The 15,148-nt window shown below is 41.9% G+C and overlaps 1 protein-coding gene across 1 annotated transcript in view; it reads left to right on the plus strand.

Annotated features, from left to right (window-relative positions):
* LOC102671986 (sodium/potassium/calcium exchanger Nckx30C) overlaps nt 1-15,148 on the plus strand; it is a 44,575-nt gene that overhangs the window by 12,957 nt on the left and 16,470 nt on the right. Inside the window, exon 3 of the mRNA XM_006616915.2 lies at nt 8,044-8,305. Within this exon, the coding sequence (XP_006616978.1) occupies nt 8,044-8,305 (262 nt within the window). The remainder of the gene's footprint in view (nt 1-8,043; nt 8,306-15,148) is intronic.

The following is a 15,148-nucleotide window of genomic DNA, read 5'->3' on the forward strand; positions in this document are numbered from 1 at the left end:
GCTGCATTTGCCTCGACAGTGCACTCTTGAAATATTGCCAGCTGCGATAAACGCCTACGCTCTCGTTCAATGCGACTCTGTTTCGAACGGACGTGTTACACGTGAAAAGGGAGGAAAGTAGAAAAAAAGAAAAAAAAAGAGAAAATAGTGGGAGAGGGGAGAGAAGAAGGAAGAAAAGAACGAAGTAGGAAATGTATCGTACGCAGGATGCAATCAGAATGGCCGCTCGAACACGGTCGCCGTTGATCACATATGCGTCCATCCTTTCAAACGTGCCGCTTGTTTTCGCGTCCGTTGACGTATACATCGACGGTGCAACGCGCGTATCTCAAATTTTCAAAAGAATCCCTGGTATCGAGATTTGTCGAAGGAAATTTTGATTAAATAAGACAAGGATAGCAATTATCGGCATCATCGTCGAAACACGACAATTTTTCCGTTACATGCCATACTCCAACTCCTCGTCCTTGTTCTCTCTCTTCGACTCGGCCTATAATTAATTATAACGCTGTTATCGATAACAGGCTATTAACCATCGCTTCGTCTTAAGTTCGAGTCGATGTTCGCACAGACTTTCCTTTCATTCGTTTCTTCCTCGTTTCTTCGCACTCTTTCAGAGCACTTTTCTCTTCCGTTATTCTATCGAGCGATTAAATCTCCATTACGTAATTACATAAATCAACGAGACGTCTCTCCACCAAGATGTATCGCCTCCCTAATTGCTCCTCGTTTCGCAGCTTCATCCCCTTCCCTTGGACTCGGAGATTCGTACACGACTTGGCGCACATACGTAACTGTCGTTAATTGCGACAGGGGCGAGATCTCGTTCCGACTTATTTGTTTCCCTTCTCCGTTATTCTTCTCTTCCTGCTCGAGTTTCTTTTTTTCGCGTAACTGGGCCAAGGCCAGAACTCTCGGTTTACAGAATCGACGTTTACAGAACACATGAGGGAGAATGGTGCACCGCACAGAATTTGGAAGCGTTGTAAATCGACCGGTCTGCTGAAACAGGTTTACAATTACGAAACGACGAAACGAGGTATGCGGATGTAGGTTAAACTTTGGAAGATGAAAATTTAGCAATAGTACGTAGAAGGGTGGCCGCGTATACGAAAGTAGCGATTCGACGTTAAGGGAAAACGAGCCCGTTTACATTGGTCGTCGATTTATTTGCCGGATTGTTAACGATCTCGCGCCATGCGAGAAATTCGCGGAGTAGATAGCGCTGTTCGATTAGAGAAAGTTTAGAATTGTTTCTCACGTTGGTCTAAATTCAATTGTTTCCGAATTGCTCGCGGCAATTGGCATCGTCGAACTGAATCAACCACGCGAATCGATGATCGATATCATTGGAAACGATAACCAAACGAACAATCCTTTCCATCTTGATGGCGTTAAATTAAACGTTGGCCCGAATTATCGATTGAAACGCCGTCGTGAACTTAACTCTCGAATCCAAAGGTCGATCCTTTCCCCTTCCTTTTCTTTTCTTTCCTTTCGTCGAAATCAAAATATGCGACTTCGAACTTTAAACGTCTCTCCTCCCTCGTTCAAATTCAACCGCTATCGAATTCCTAACGAAACGAGAACTCATTTACTATGTTAACCCGCGTTAAACACGGAGAAATTCGAAAGGAAACCATACCCGTACGTAGATATAGGAGTGCAACGATCGTGCTAACTCGTATAAATTTGTCAGCCGCTCAACTAAGCAGCTTACCTCTCGTGCGCGCGACTTAACACGCGATCCTGTAAGCGCGCAACCCGACCGTCACCCGAACGTTCCACGTGCGCTCACATGGCACCGATTTACAATTAACAATTATCAATTGATCGTTTTTCGTTTCGCATCGTGTCGAGCACGCTCCAACCCAGAAAAGGATCCGAATGCCACGCCCATCTCCCTGATTCCTTCTCTCATATATTTTTGAATAAATCATCCTTATAATACGTTCGCCCAATATTATTCCGCTCTATTTATTATTTTTTCTATTCTTCGATACAACAACGATCACTCGCATCTGTCATTGTGTATCCCTTGCGTACAAGTGCACAGGATCGTTTTGTCTCCCGACCATGCCACCGGTGTACCCGATCATATTTTATTTGATCGGGGACGTTTCATCCCAGTCCTCCTCGCCGTATCGATATTTTCGCCAACAAATATATTCAACGTGATATTTACGAGCGCGGGGAAGGAAGAAGCTGGCTTTTCTCGAACGAACGAACCTCGGCGGATGTATCATTTCTCGTTTCTCGTTTCGTCATTCTCTTCCAGGAAAATCTCTTGATGGAATAGAGATACGATTAATGATTAATTTCTCTCATCGGCTAGCTCTCATTCGCGGAAATTTTTCTTAGAATTTCGGGATCGATAAATATTCAACACGATGATAAATGATCGAGACGCAGGATGAGCCTCTTAAGCAAGTACAAAAAAGTATCAGCACTTCGTATCAGGAAATAGTGCCAATTTTTAGCGACGACCCCCGAAGGCTTCGCCCAGATTCGCGATATCAGCCTCCATCACTCGACCCGGACGAACTCGCGGAATTTTGAACAACGGGCGCAAATATCGCCGCGAGGACAGTCGGATGGAGATCGAAGGACGAATCTCCGTTGGCACGGATCCGCTAAGAAATTTCCCCTGTCAAAAGCACCCCGTCAGTTAGCGCGAGTTTCAAGAGCCTTGTTTTTCCTCCAACCATTTCTCTGCTCTTGTCGTTTCGGAATCGTGGAAACGATCGACTTAATGCGACATCATGAATCAAAGGAGAAAAGTTGTGGGTCGTAGCACGTTAAGAGAGAGAGAGAGAGAGGAATGGTTCGTAATCGTGGAATTTTTCAAGTTTTCTTCCCTCCATCCTCTGTCGATTGTACCGGAGATTATGAAACACTCTGTACAATTGAAGGAACCATATACCTGGTGGAAAGTTTGCAGAGGCATTATGCTTTCAGACGCAACGAAACTCTTGATAAGTCAACAGAACTCTTGGTCGAGAGTACTTTTTAAGGAAAAGTGGGCCTCGGTAATAAGCAGCAAAGAAACGAAGTCCGTTTTTCGCTTCGCGTCTCGTTTCGTCTCGGGGATTAGAAAAGTTGGCACGATTTACGGGAGGGGGTCTGAAAAATCTTTCGCGATCGTTCGTATTCGAAATCGAATACATAATTCCTGGCCCGGGCCGGCTCATCCGCAACCCGTGATTTATTTAACCGTTTCATTTCCCGGATGAGTTACAATTCATGCCGCGTTGAAACGCGGTGTTTAACCACGTCTCGAAGGAGAAGAGGGCACCCAAGGGTGTTGCGGATTCCGAAACCCGGTGACGTAAATATTTCGCGATGAAATATAAGCGAATCCGTGACAAATGATTCTATCCAGCTTCAGGATCACCTCGAAAAGAAGATTTAATATTCCACCGGTGCGCGTCCACCGAGTAAATTTTGTATTATTGATTTCGACAAACGAGCCCCATCTTTCGGGAGCACAAATACCGTCGTTAAAACGCGCAACGATAAAAATTGCTGGAACAACGATCAAATCAAGGGTTTTCAAATGAGACGATTTTTTTAATGAAAAATACATTGTTATCCGAATCTTGGATAACAAATTTACTCCGCGCAGATATATATTTTATCGTTTCGTAACGAAGAAAGTTTTAACATTTTTTTCTTAAAGAGAAAAGAAAAATGCGAGAAATGTGGAAAACAAATTTTTATTCGTTAAAATATATCCGGTTAACAAGAAAAGTAAAAATCGCAATTTCGACGAATCAAGAAGAATTCTTCTTCGATACTTTTTATCTTCGATTTCGAAGACGATTGTTCGTGTTTAACAATAATAATTTGAATCCGATAAGGAATATTGGAACAGATGTTATATTCTTCTATCATTTCTATTTAATATGTAGAATATATATGTATTCAAATGATTTTAGTAGTATGATTTCAACCTAACTCTCGGATACCCGCATGAAGGGATACACGCGTGATTCTCGCAGTCCATCTCGTTAATTACAAAGTTCATTACCTCGTCGACGTGATACGACAGACATGAATACGAACACAGACGTATGTACAAAGATATATCCCGAGTTGATGCTGAGATCTGGCATTTCAACCTCGTAACTGTCTGCGTTTATCTCCGAATCGTCTTTGGCTAATCGCTATCAACTCGAATTTCCATCTATCTGCGCGACTCGGTTGAAAACAGGAAGTGAAAAAAAAGGAACACGCGACTTATTTCTTGTTCGAGAAAATTCGTCGAAAAACGCTCGTCGTCGTTCGTCGAAGTGGAACAAGAAAATTTAAAAGACTTTCATCTATACAAGAAAGAAAACACACGATGCAGACACGAATGAGAAAACACGTTGAATAACAAGAATTATTCTCTCATCGCGTAGCACTCCATCCATCTTTCAAAACATAATTTAAAATGGAACTTTTCAATTTCTTTTGCACGCGTTCGCGCGACATATCGCGGAAAACTGAAGAGAATTCGAAACGGCGGAAACACATAGATGAGTTGTGAGTTGATGAAGTTTTCATTTTTCAACTTTTCATACGTTCAAAAAATTCAGTTCGAGCTCTCGCTTCTCGTTAAGCCTTCTGAACCAGCCTAAGCGAACCTTCCGGCTCGAACGCTCGCTAAAATTTGAGAAATTTTACATCTCCACGCGTAATCGTTCATTTCGAACGAATCTTCTCGAACCCCGGCCTCGTAAAACCAATCCGTCTCGTCCAATTATTCGACGTCCATTTATTTCGATCCGTCTGATGGTCCGCGGCGATTAAACCTAGGCCTCGTAATAAAAGGGAGAGGGAAAAAGGTAGCCGTCGGTCTGGCGCGATAATTTCCTCCGGATAGGGTGGAAACGTAATTGGCAAACACAAGCGAATGCAGTGCGACGTCGCGGAATTACGAGCAATCCAGCTTATGCGTCGGCTACGCCGCATCATTATCTCGTTCTGTGTGGAGTGTGCGCGCTTCGTCTCGTCGCTTCTGTGCAAACTACGTCGCGAGTATGCGCGCGGAAAACAGGATCCTCGACGAATTCGTAAACATTTCGGGCCTGTGTGGTGCGCCACGTAACAGGTAATATTGCGATAAGGGGTTGTTTGGTTTAACCGTGGAGGGCGGGGAACGATGGAGTGAAAGAAAGAAAGAGAGAGAGAGAGAGAGAGAGAGTATTATCTTGAGGGAAAATTCGAAACAAGACAAGGGATAACAAGGATGCAAGGTACATCGAAATTTTGCATTCATAGCAATCATAGTTTTTCATAGCTGGTCTTCTCATCCCTGCTCTCCCCTGTCTCGATTGCCGCTGTTCCGTCCACCTCTGGGTATTTTTCACCCGCGCGAAATTACTTTTTACCGCATCAACGTGTCGCGTATTTTCAGGTCGTTTGTTTATTCAGGGCCGGCTCTTTCCCTCTCGCTTTCTCTCTCCTCCTCCCTGTCTATTTTTATGGAATATATCATCCGCAAATAAAGACGGTTCGTTGAGTCAAGTGATGAAGTAATTTGGAGCTATTAATTAATGCCCGTTATATTAAATGAGGGAAAATTGAATGAGAAATTTTTATTTTTCATCAAGCTCGATACAATTATACGGTTCGTAAATAGAGCGCTGATAAATTCGGGTAGCGCGAAGAAGAAATTCGGTGTTACGAATTATTGCATAATTGTAAACGATTGAAAACGGGAAATGGATGATTTTTATTTTTCTTTCGACTCGTAGAATTTTACATTTCGCCAAATGGAAAGAAGGCTAAAATTATATCTCATTCGTCAAAGTCACTTTTTTTTTTTTTTTTTTGATTCATCATTGAAAGCACAAAAAAAATTTGTTTTTGACAAAATTAATATTATATTTCATTGAGATAGATTAAACGTAACCGGATTGCGGATATTTGTACAAAATTTGAATGTTTTCGCAACATTCGCGCACATAGAACAGATGTTACCGTGCATCGTGATATTTGAGGAATTTATCGAATCTCTATTTGAACTCGATTTCTTTACTCGTGTGCTCTCCATACTCGTCCATACCAAACGAAAAAAAATAGAAGATTTTTATTTTTCATCGAGTAACGAGGAAGAAATTCACTGATAATAATTAATTGTTATTCGCTCAAGTTAAACGATGAAGAAAAGAAGAAGAAACTTTTGGTCAAACTCGATGGGGAGTATCGCTTCGAGAACGTTTCTCGAAGTTGTCGAGAATAATCGAATGGATTATCGTTAATGAACAGCGTTTCACTGATTCGTAACGGGTTTATTGTTGAACGGGTGAAGTTAGGCCGTCATTACAACCCTGATTCATCTGCATCTAAACGAACAAAAGGACAGGCTTTATGTATCCAGGCTAGTAGCGATACACACGAGACTCGTGATCCGTGACCAAAGCACTGTTGCACGATTATCCGGAAGCGACCTGAAAGTAGGAAGCCGAGGCGTGGGAGTACGTTAACGCTTCATGCATAGTAGATGAGATCATCTTTCTCGCCATTCTTTCTCGTCCTTTCGAAGAATCGAGGGAAAAAAATGGAAAAAAAAAAAAGAAAATAAATAAATAATACGTAAGCCATATGGTATGCTTGACACGATCGCTCAGATATGATTAAACATGTATGATTAAAAGATAAGCTTCGCATCGCGCATATATTTCCGGCCCCAGAATAACACGACTGTGAAAGAATTGTTTCGTCCGACGAAAAAAAAAAATTGAATGGAACTAATTTTTCTCACCTTTTGCTTATTTTTAAATAAAATTATCTCGAAAAGAGAGATTTGTTTATTGTTAATAATAATAATAATAAATCATAATTAAGATCATTAATCAAGAAAGGCTTTTCGTTATTTTGTTTTTGTGATTGGAAAATTAAGAATGTGGAAAATCGAATTTTGTAATAATTTTTTTTTTTTTGGAAATGTTTCCTAAATTTATTAAACGTATTCATCGGTTAACATCGATTAAGATTTCCACTAGTAGTGAAAGATCAACGAGCAGTTGTTCCGACTGTTTTTTCGAGCGTATAAGAAGGTAGCGTGAGGTAGTTTGAAGCACGCAATCGCTTTGATAACGTGTAATGCCGTGTATGAAGTAAAAACGTACTTCGGTTGCTTGGTGAAGTCATCGATCCCAAAGTTGACTGTAGCCATTATCCCGATTCATTCGAGTCGTAAAAAATCGAAGCCACGAGGGTGTTTCTCGAAGCGTAGGTGGGATACTCGCAGGGCGCTTGATCGATCTTTGAAACGATCCCTAGTCGAATCGAAGGTATTATTGGACAACGATTCTTCTTTTCTCACACGTGGGCCTCGTAAAAATCTACCGTGTATCGAGTTAGAGCGGACGGTGACCGAGTGAACGAAGATAAATAGCAGCGAAGGAAAGGAAAAGAAGAAGAAAAACAGACGAATAAGTAATTAAAGAAAAGGGGTACGAGTACGGAAATAAAGTAGAATAAAAGCTAACACGAATCGAGGACAACTTGACGAAAAGCTACCTCCTTGCCGATTTCGGTAAATTTCAGAATCAGTTGTTAAGAACAGAAAAACTACTACATTTTGAACAATTCTTTCTTATATAACGGAATCATACGTGTAAAAATATTTTTCACGTTACGTGCGTATCGAGCTTGTCAATTTGGATTTATATTTGTGCCAAATTTTCATTCTTGACGGAAAGACAGAATAATCGTCTTACTTTGATGCGAAATTGCTAGTAATTTTAAAAAATCAACTTCGACACGAATTTTCACGCTTTAATCTCTTCTAATTATAAATTTTATTTCGTTCGAACGTTGATCCATACGACGAAAGAAAAGTTGCTCAAAATATCGTCCTTAACGACACACGTTGTGAAAATTCATTGAAACAGACGAGGAGTTAATAGTTTTTCGACGAGCTCGCTCAAATGAAGAATAAAAAAAAAAAAAAAACGTAAAATAAAATAAAATAAAATAAAAAATGTAAGAAGCGGATAAAAGGAAGAGATCGATGTTGTATTGAGAGACGAAATGACGTGTGTGTTCCAGCAGCATCCGAACGCGACGAACAGTAGCGAGACGAGCGTGGGTGGCGTGTCGGGTGCATGCGGAAGCAGCGGCATACCGGCGGGTGGAGAGGCCGGGTGCAGCAGCAGAGGTGGCAGCAGCAGTGGTGCCGGTGGCACGGCCGGACAGGGCTGCGAGCAGGGAGCCCACGGTGGCTCCTCGTCTCATTCCAGGGAGAGCCACGCCAAGTTCAGGCACGGCTTGCTACAGCTTATGATCCACACGATCGATCCGCTCCACGACGGTCAGTCCCGCGCCGGTATACCAACTCCACACTCTATCACTCTCGCTTGCCGCTTTGCCTTAGCGCTGACAGCACGCTCTTAGCTCGTAGTCGTTATATTTTATCGTAGTTTTCGTTCCTTCCCTTCTTTCCCCCCTCCCCCTCTTTTCTTTGTCTCTTTCTTTTTCTTTTAGACGCCCTACGCTCTCGACCGCTCCGATCAATTCTCGCCAAGTATCTATTATCTATCGTTGTAACGATCTGTCCATCTTTTTTTTGCTTTTCCAAACTTTGCAGAGGATACGATTAATTTTTCTGGCACGACGGCGCTGGTAAAGTAGGCGGGAGTTAGCTCTTTTTGCGGTAACCGTATCCGTATCCTGGAAAATCGAGACGAACCGCGAAACTTGGGAAACCTCTATTCGGATAAAGTGCTTTTAAATGTAGAGTCTCGCGATAAAGCTCGCGAGAATCTCTCTAGGATACACCGTTCTCTCGGTCTTTCCCCCTCTTTTTATCGATATATAATACAATAGGGAGGGAGGTCAACTCTTGACACAAACCGGTGACGTTTATCGGGGATGATTCCATTCGATCGCGAAATATCTCCTCGGTTATAAGTCGAGAGATACCCGCGTAGTAATTCCAAATAGTGTGTATTGTATAATCGTAATGCAATAAGGATAGTTTCGCGTCGCGAGACAATTTCCCAACTAACTAACTTCGTTGATTAATCGGCAACGTGGTGATGTATTGTTGAATATCATCGAGCTTTATAGAATTTAAAATTACAATTGAAGATATATTTAAATCCGAAATAAGCAGTTGGAAAAACCTTGGACGAGTCGTAACTCGTTTAACCTACATAGAGACGCTCGTTCTTTCTTTTCTCCGGCTCGTAACAGCGGCGTCTACATTTGATATACAAGTTTGAGCCGCGTACGGTTCTTCCTTTACACGCGACTCGTGGTTTTAAACAATTTGGGAAACAAGCCGGAAATAGGGGTGATGTAGCACGTAGCATTTGCGTTGTTGCTCGTCTAGCTGTACTTGTTTGTTGCATGACCGATGACTGTATGTGCAGTTGCGTCGGACCAAGTAATTAAACGTTACGAGTACTTGACGATAACGAGCTGGAAGTTCAATGTCGTGCACGTTGTTGCCTGGAGCCTGCGTACGTTGTATTCGTTGCACGTTTATACCTTCAATGGAAATCGGTGGAACGACTAGAGTTACGGCCGGACATATTCTTCTTTCTTTTCTTCTCTTTCTTTCTTTTTTTTTTTTTTTTCACAGTTTCGAGGCGGCACCGCTCGATACATCGAACGAACGTGTGTGCTTCTCCTTTCCACGGTTTAGATTATCGGGGTAGCGGGCAAAAAAACCTTGAGACGGGAAGCAACTGTGACATCTAGATACGCGACTATTAGTCTATCGACTGGCGATCGGAACGATAGATTAAACGCTAATGCGACGATTCGACGATGAACTGAGTAAATAAATGAGAATGCGCGCTCGTTTCTTCTCCGGCCCTCTCTGTCCCTTTTGTATTTATAGAGCGTGGCCTCATCGAGGGAAAAAAAAAAAAAAAAAAAAAATCCAATTCGAGATACTATTTTTCATTGCGCCGCGGTGGAAGGCCCGCGCTGTCAATTCTTGGCGCAGAACGTGCAATAACGAGAGATAAAAGGCGTATACACGTCCGTTTCCAAGAATCGGATTGTTTTTTCGCGGAAATCATTTCGTAGAAAAGAGATGGAAAAAACGATAATTAGCATTTTTATTCCACGTAGCGCGATCTCGTGGACTCGTGGTTTATTCTTTGTGGAATTAGACGTTTAAATTTGAGAGGGTACGTACAAATATATTAGAGATTAGAATGGCCGATTGACCTAGAAACTTAGAGGGGGAACGCGTCCCATTCGAAGGAAAATGTCTCGCACAAACGTTCGAGATTTCTGACGAAGACAATTTCGTTTTATCGACGTATAAGCCGCGACTCGTGTTCCCGACGTCTCGTGAAACGAACATCGTAAATTCCTTTACAGCGCGGCATTCGTCACGCGCGAAATTCCGATCGACTGATCAATAAACTCTCTCTCTCTCTCTCTCTTTCTCTTTGCCCTCGTGGCAAGCGTAATCGTTATACACCGCGTGATGGAGGACGGATCGCGTGCAATTTCGGCCGCGAGCCAGTCGATGAAATTTGTACAAGTGTCTGGACGAGCGTTTGTTAACCGACCTTCTTGGGGAGGTGCTCGAAGGGTGGGAGAAAGATCGCGGTTGGCGTGATCGATAGGAATCTTAATCCAGAAGGTAACCCCGATAATCTCGACGTTGAAATTGATTTTCGGCCCGTGCACGTACGTGTACCGGAGTCGCTTATATAAATAGGTCAGGTCACGCGCGAATGGAAAGAAAAGGACGATCATCAATTAGACAACTCTTTCACGTGGATCACTCGAATGGCCCCGTTGTAAGTTAAACCGTGTCGCGTGGATGGAACGAACCGTTCCTCCATCAGATCGTTCTAATCAGATTCTTCTTTTCTTCTTTCTTTCTTTCTTTCTTTCTTTCTCGTTCTTTTCTCTTCCTATATTTCTATATAACGTGTAACTTCGACAATACAATACACGATACACGATAATCGAGAATCGAGACACCCGTTATCGCGCCCTCCCATTACTTAAGCGATAACTTTATTCCAAATTCTCTTTTAAATCTGTCGATCCACGCTTATATATATATATATATATATCTTCCCATCCTGCGTTTTCTCCTCTCTTTTTTTTCCCACCCGTCACGAGAACATGCCCGCGAAAGGACGTCATTAATCTCGATTGCGTGGGAAACGTTCAATATGCAATTTCTATTCGATATTTCACATCTCGTACTTATACGGATGAACGCGAGCCTATACAAAGGAAGACATGTGCACACATCTACGTACACACTTTTACCGGTCGATTCATCTAAAAGCGGAAATCTTTTTTTTTTTTTTCCACGCGAAAAGAAGCTACATATATTTTTCTTGTCCCGGTGAGCACTCGTTGCTTCAATCCCGTTCTTCCCCTCGATTTTCCTCGGTATACATCCGAGTTAGTGAAACAGAGGAGGGGAAAGAAGCAGCGCAGGGGAACGGGGGAGTAGGGACGACAACGACGACAACGACGACACCATCGGCCTCTTCTTCGACATTCTCTGTGGGAAAACGGAGGAAAAGCCGGATGGTTGGTTTCAAATGAATTTGCGGGACGCGTTTTGAGCATGTATCCCTGAGTAGCGGTGAGTGGCGAGTATGTATCGGGACCCTGACCTAGAAAGCGGCGCGTATCGATCGTAACTAGCGAATCCACACTTGGGGCGAGCCTTCCTTTTCCCTTCCTTTAACTCTCAGCCTTTAACGTCATCGAGACATCACCTTGCACTCCGCTAATACTCCAGATAATATTCGATACGATTAACTATTCTTACGAGAAGGATCCCGAACGTGGAAATGTTCGTTCCTCCGCCTCTTGAACGCGGAAATACTTTAAATCTCCCTCTTTGAACTCGTGACCGAGTCATCCGCTTAGTAAACGCGACCGGTGATTTCGTTGAATAACGTCGAAATACACGAATCAGATATACGCCGCATGTATATCGTTTCGTCGAGTTTCTTTCTCGAGTGCAACACTCGAGAAAGGTTTTCCTTTTCAAAAACGACGATTTTTTTTCTTTTTCTTTTTTTTTTCTTTTTTTCTAACGATTTGAAAGGTTTTGAAAACAATGGAAGAATAGAGAGATCGATGTTTCCGTTTTCTTTTTTTTTTTTCTTTGTTGCATTACTTTTACAACTGTTCCGATATAAACGAGAAGAAAAATCTTCTTTCTATTCCATTTCAATATAAAACTATGCAAAGTATATCGAAAGTGATTGTAGTGAAGAATCTATAGCTAAGATTAATAACGTTAAGTATGTACTATAAAATTCAAACACTTTAATCGTTATCTAAAATTGTAAAGCGATACATCCTATTTAATTTCGATGAAAAGAGATTATTAAATTAACGAAGTAGAAGTGAATTTTTACACATCTTCGAGACGAAGATTGCAACATCGGGACTTAAAAAGTGTAGAACTAATTGCATTCGTTGAAAGTGGTAGCATTCCCTCGTTACGATGCTTTTCATTAAAATCGACGTCCAAATTAAACATGTTATTTATGATATACGCGACGCGTCACGTTCGTTTTTTTAATAAGTTGCGGAGATAGGCGGATGAGGGGGATCGCGGTGGAAGGCCAATCGAAATCCCTTGTGACGTGTCTATATAGCTAAGAGAGAAAGAGAGAGAGAGAGAGCCATTTTATCGAAAATCCTCTCTTCTCGTTCCCTTAGTTACAGTCACGATTACTCAGCTCCGTGGGGAATGATATTAACAAATTGGGCCGCGTTGCGCTTTAATTCCTTGTCTTTGCTTTCGAACTCGTCTCTCGTGGCTAACGTCTCCTCATACTTTGGCTTAATTCCCATTTCGAGCTTCCAGTTTATATTCTTCGTTCTATTTACGGAAAAACGGTCCTCGAGTGTCCCAAATGTCAGTCCACGTCCTCGATTTTCCTTTGCTCGCGTTCTCCTCTTCTCTGTTAAAAAAAGGAAGCCGAAAATAGGCGAAAGAATCACGAGTGTAAGGAAGATATCCTAGCTTCGACGCGAATTCGAAACTCGAAGCAGAGATATCGAGGGCTTGGCGACCTTCGTGGTGGGTTGTCGAGGCAACTACCAGTCATCAATCACGTCAGCTTTTGCATTACAATTATCCGGTAGCCACGTCTAATCCTTTATATGCAACAACCCTTGCGAGAATCCGACACCGTCGAAAAGGATTTTCCAGCGAAAACGATATCGATCCACGCCTCCTCCAATTCTGTCTTTCGATGTTGTGCTATTTTTCGCTCGGATATCATGTGTGTGTTTAATGCTCCTTTTATCTCCTCTCGTCTCTACGATAATACAGTGTTCAGTATATATAATATATATATATATATATATTATCAGAATTTCGAATAGTTGGAACGTACGATATCTTGGAGTTTCTCGAATGAGAATTAAAATTGGATTCCACTGTTGTTTTCTCAGTTTGAACACCGAAGAATGAGAGAAAATTGGTAATGATACTCGAAGCTTGGGTTTAATTTTCTAGATAATTTGCCGAACGAGGCTGGAAGACAACGGGAACTCGTTATCTCCTGTCGTTGGCAATTCCGGATTTGAAGAAAGATTAGCTCCAGAGACGGCTGAGGAGGGGGGAAGAGGGAGAAGAGAGAGAGGAGAGAGAAAGAGAGTTATTGAAATGAATACACGATGACGTCGAAGAAGAGGATTCTCTCTCTTTTGATCAAATCTCACCGTTAAGGAACTTAATGACCCTCGATTTTGGTATTGGTCCGCTCGCCATATCGAAGGCAGAAGTTTACCTCGAAGATAACAGAGATACGTCTCGTCTCGACGCAATTTATTTTCCTCGGGATAACTTTCCACTCTCCTTCGTAATTTCTTCCATGCTTCTCTTCCGCTCGATATTACGATTCGGTTCCACGGTCACGACGAAGGACTGAAAAAAGAAAGAAGGTGTCGAGGTGTGGAATGAAATTCCTCCTCGGATCCTTGATGAAATTGTCTATTTCCATCTGAACGAGATGAATGAAATTGCGCGCGAAAAATCTTCTTGGTGGATGATCTTTCATACCGCGTGATCTATCCGTACGTATCCAATAAAGGAAAAAATATTTCTTTTATTAAACGAAAAAAGGTTTTATAGTTGCGCGAAGGACGCGTCGTTTTCGATCTATATCTTCGTTCTTAACGATCGCCAATGTCCTTTTGCCATTTAATTTATCATATACAGGCCATTTCAGTGTGTTTCACGAGCGAAAGCACTTGTTTGCTTTCCAAACGAGCAGCTCGTAGTCGATCAAACGTCTCTACCCTGTCCTCCTTCGGTTGTGCCCCGAAAGGCAGCAACGAGCCGCGCCAATTCGATTTAATTGTTCTCGAAACCAAACCGTCCGCTAACAAACCTAGGCCGATCGAGCTTTGTAGGTTAATAGGTAGCACTTGGGCCGACCTGCGCCGGATTATTCTACTCGATTTGCCGCGCTTTGCTTTTCTTTTCTTTTTTTTTCTTTTTTTTTTTATTCGTCCGTTTAAAATTACCATTTCGAATCCAAGAAACGTGAATATTCCTCTTTCCTTCTCCCTTAATCCATAGTATTATAGTATTTGAAGAAATTAACGAAACTCCCAACTGTTCTTTTTCTTTTCGTCGTACTCGTTTCAACGATCTGTATCGCTAAACGGAATGTAAGTTATCGCTCTGTAATTTATCAAACACGATGTTGTTGATTTCTCCCTCTTATCGCAATTCTTCCGTTAAACGATCTGTCCATAAGGCGATCTTAATTGAAAGCATTTCTTTCTTTCTTTTTTTCTTTTTTTTCTTTCTTTCTTTCTTTCTTTCCTTCTTCTATTTTTCTTTTATCGCAATATCTTTGTCTTTGCTTTTTTTTGTACACGAACAATTATACAACAAGTTCAAAAAAGGTGCAAAACCCGAAAGATAAACAAAATTACCGAAGTTTAATAAAACACGATAAAACGAAGCTCCACCCTCTTCGTTTCTCTCCTTTTCCATCGCGTAACCCCTACTCTTCGTGCATTCCTACTTTATACCTTTCCATCTCGCTCGAGGCAATTCGAGGGTCGATTCTTTCATCGCAGTCCGACTTCTCGCCAAAAGCCCTTCGCCTTTCTTTTCTCGCCTCGTTTCCAGCTTCGAGGATGAAGGCCACTCACCAGAGCGGTCTTTTTTTTTTTTTTTTTT

Source organism: Apis dorsata, unplaced genomic scaffold (genome assembly GCF_000469605.1).
Source record: "Apis dorsata unplaced genomic scaffold, Apis dorsata 1.3 scaffold_286, whole genome shotgun sequence".
Taxonomy (NCBI): Eukaryota; Metazoa; Arthropoda; class Insecta; order Hymenoptera; family Apidae; genus Apis; species Apis dorsata.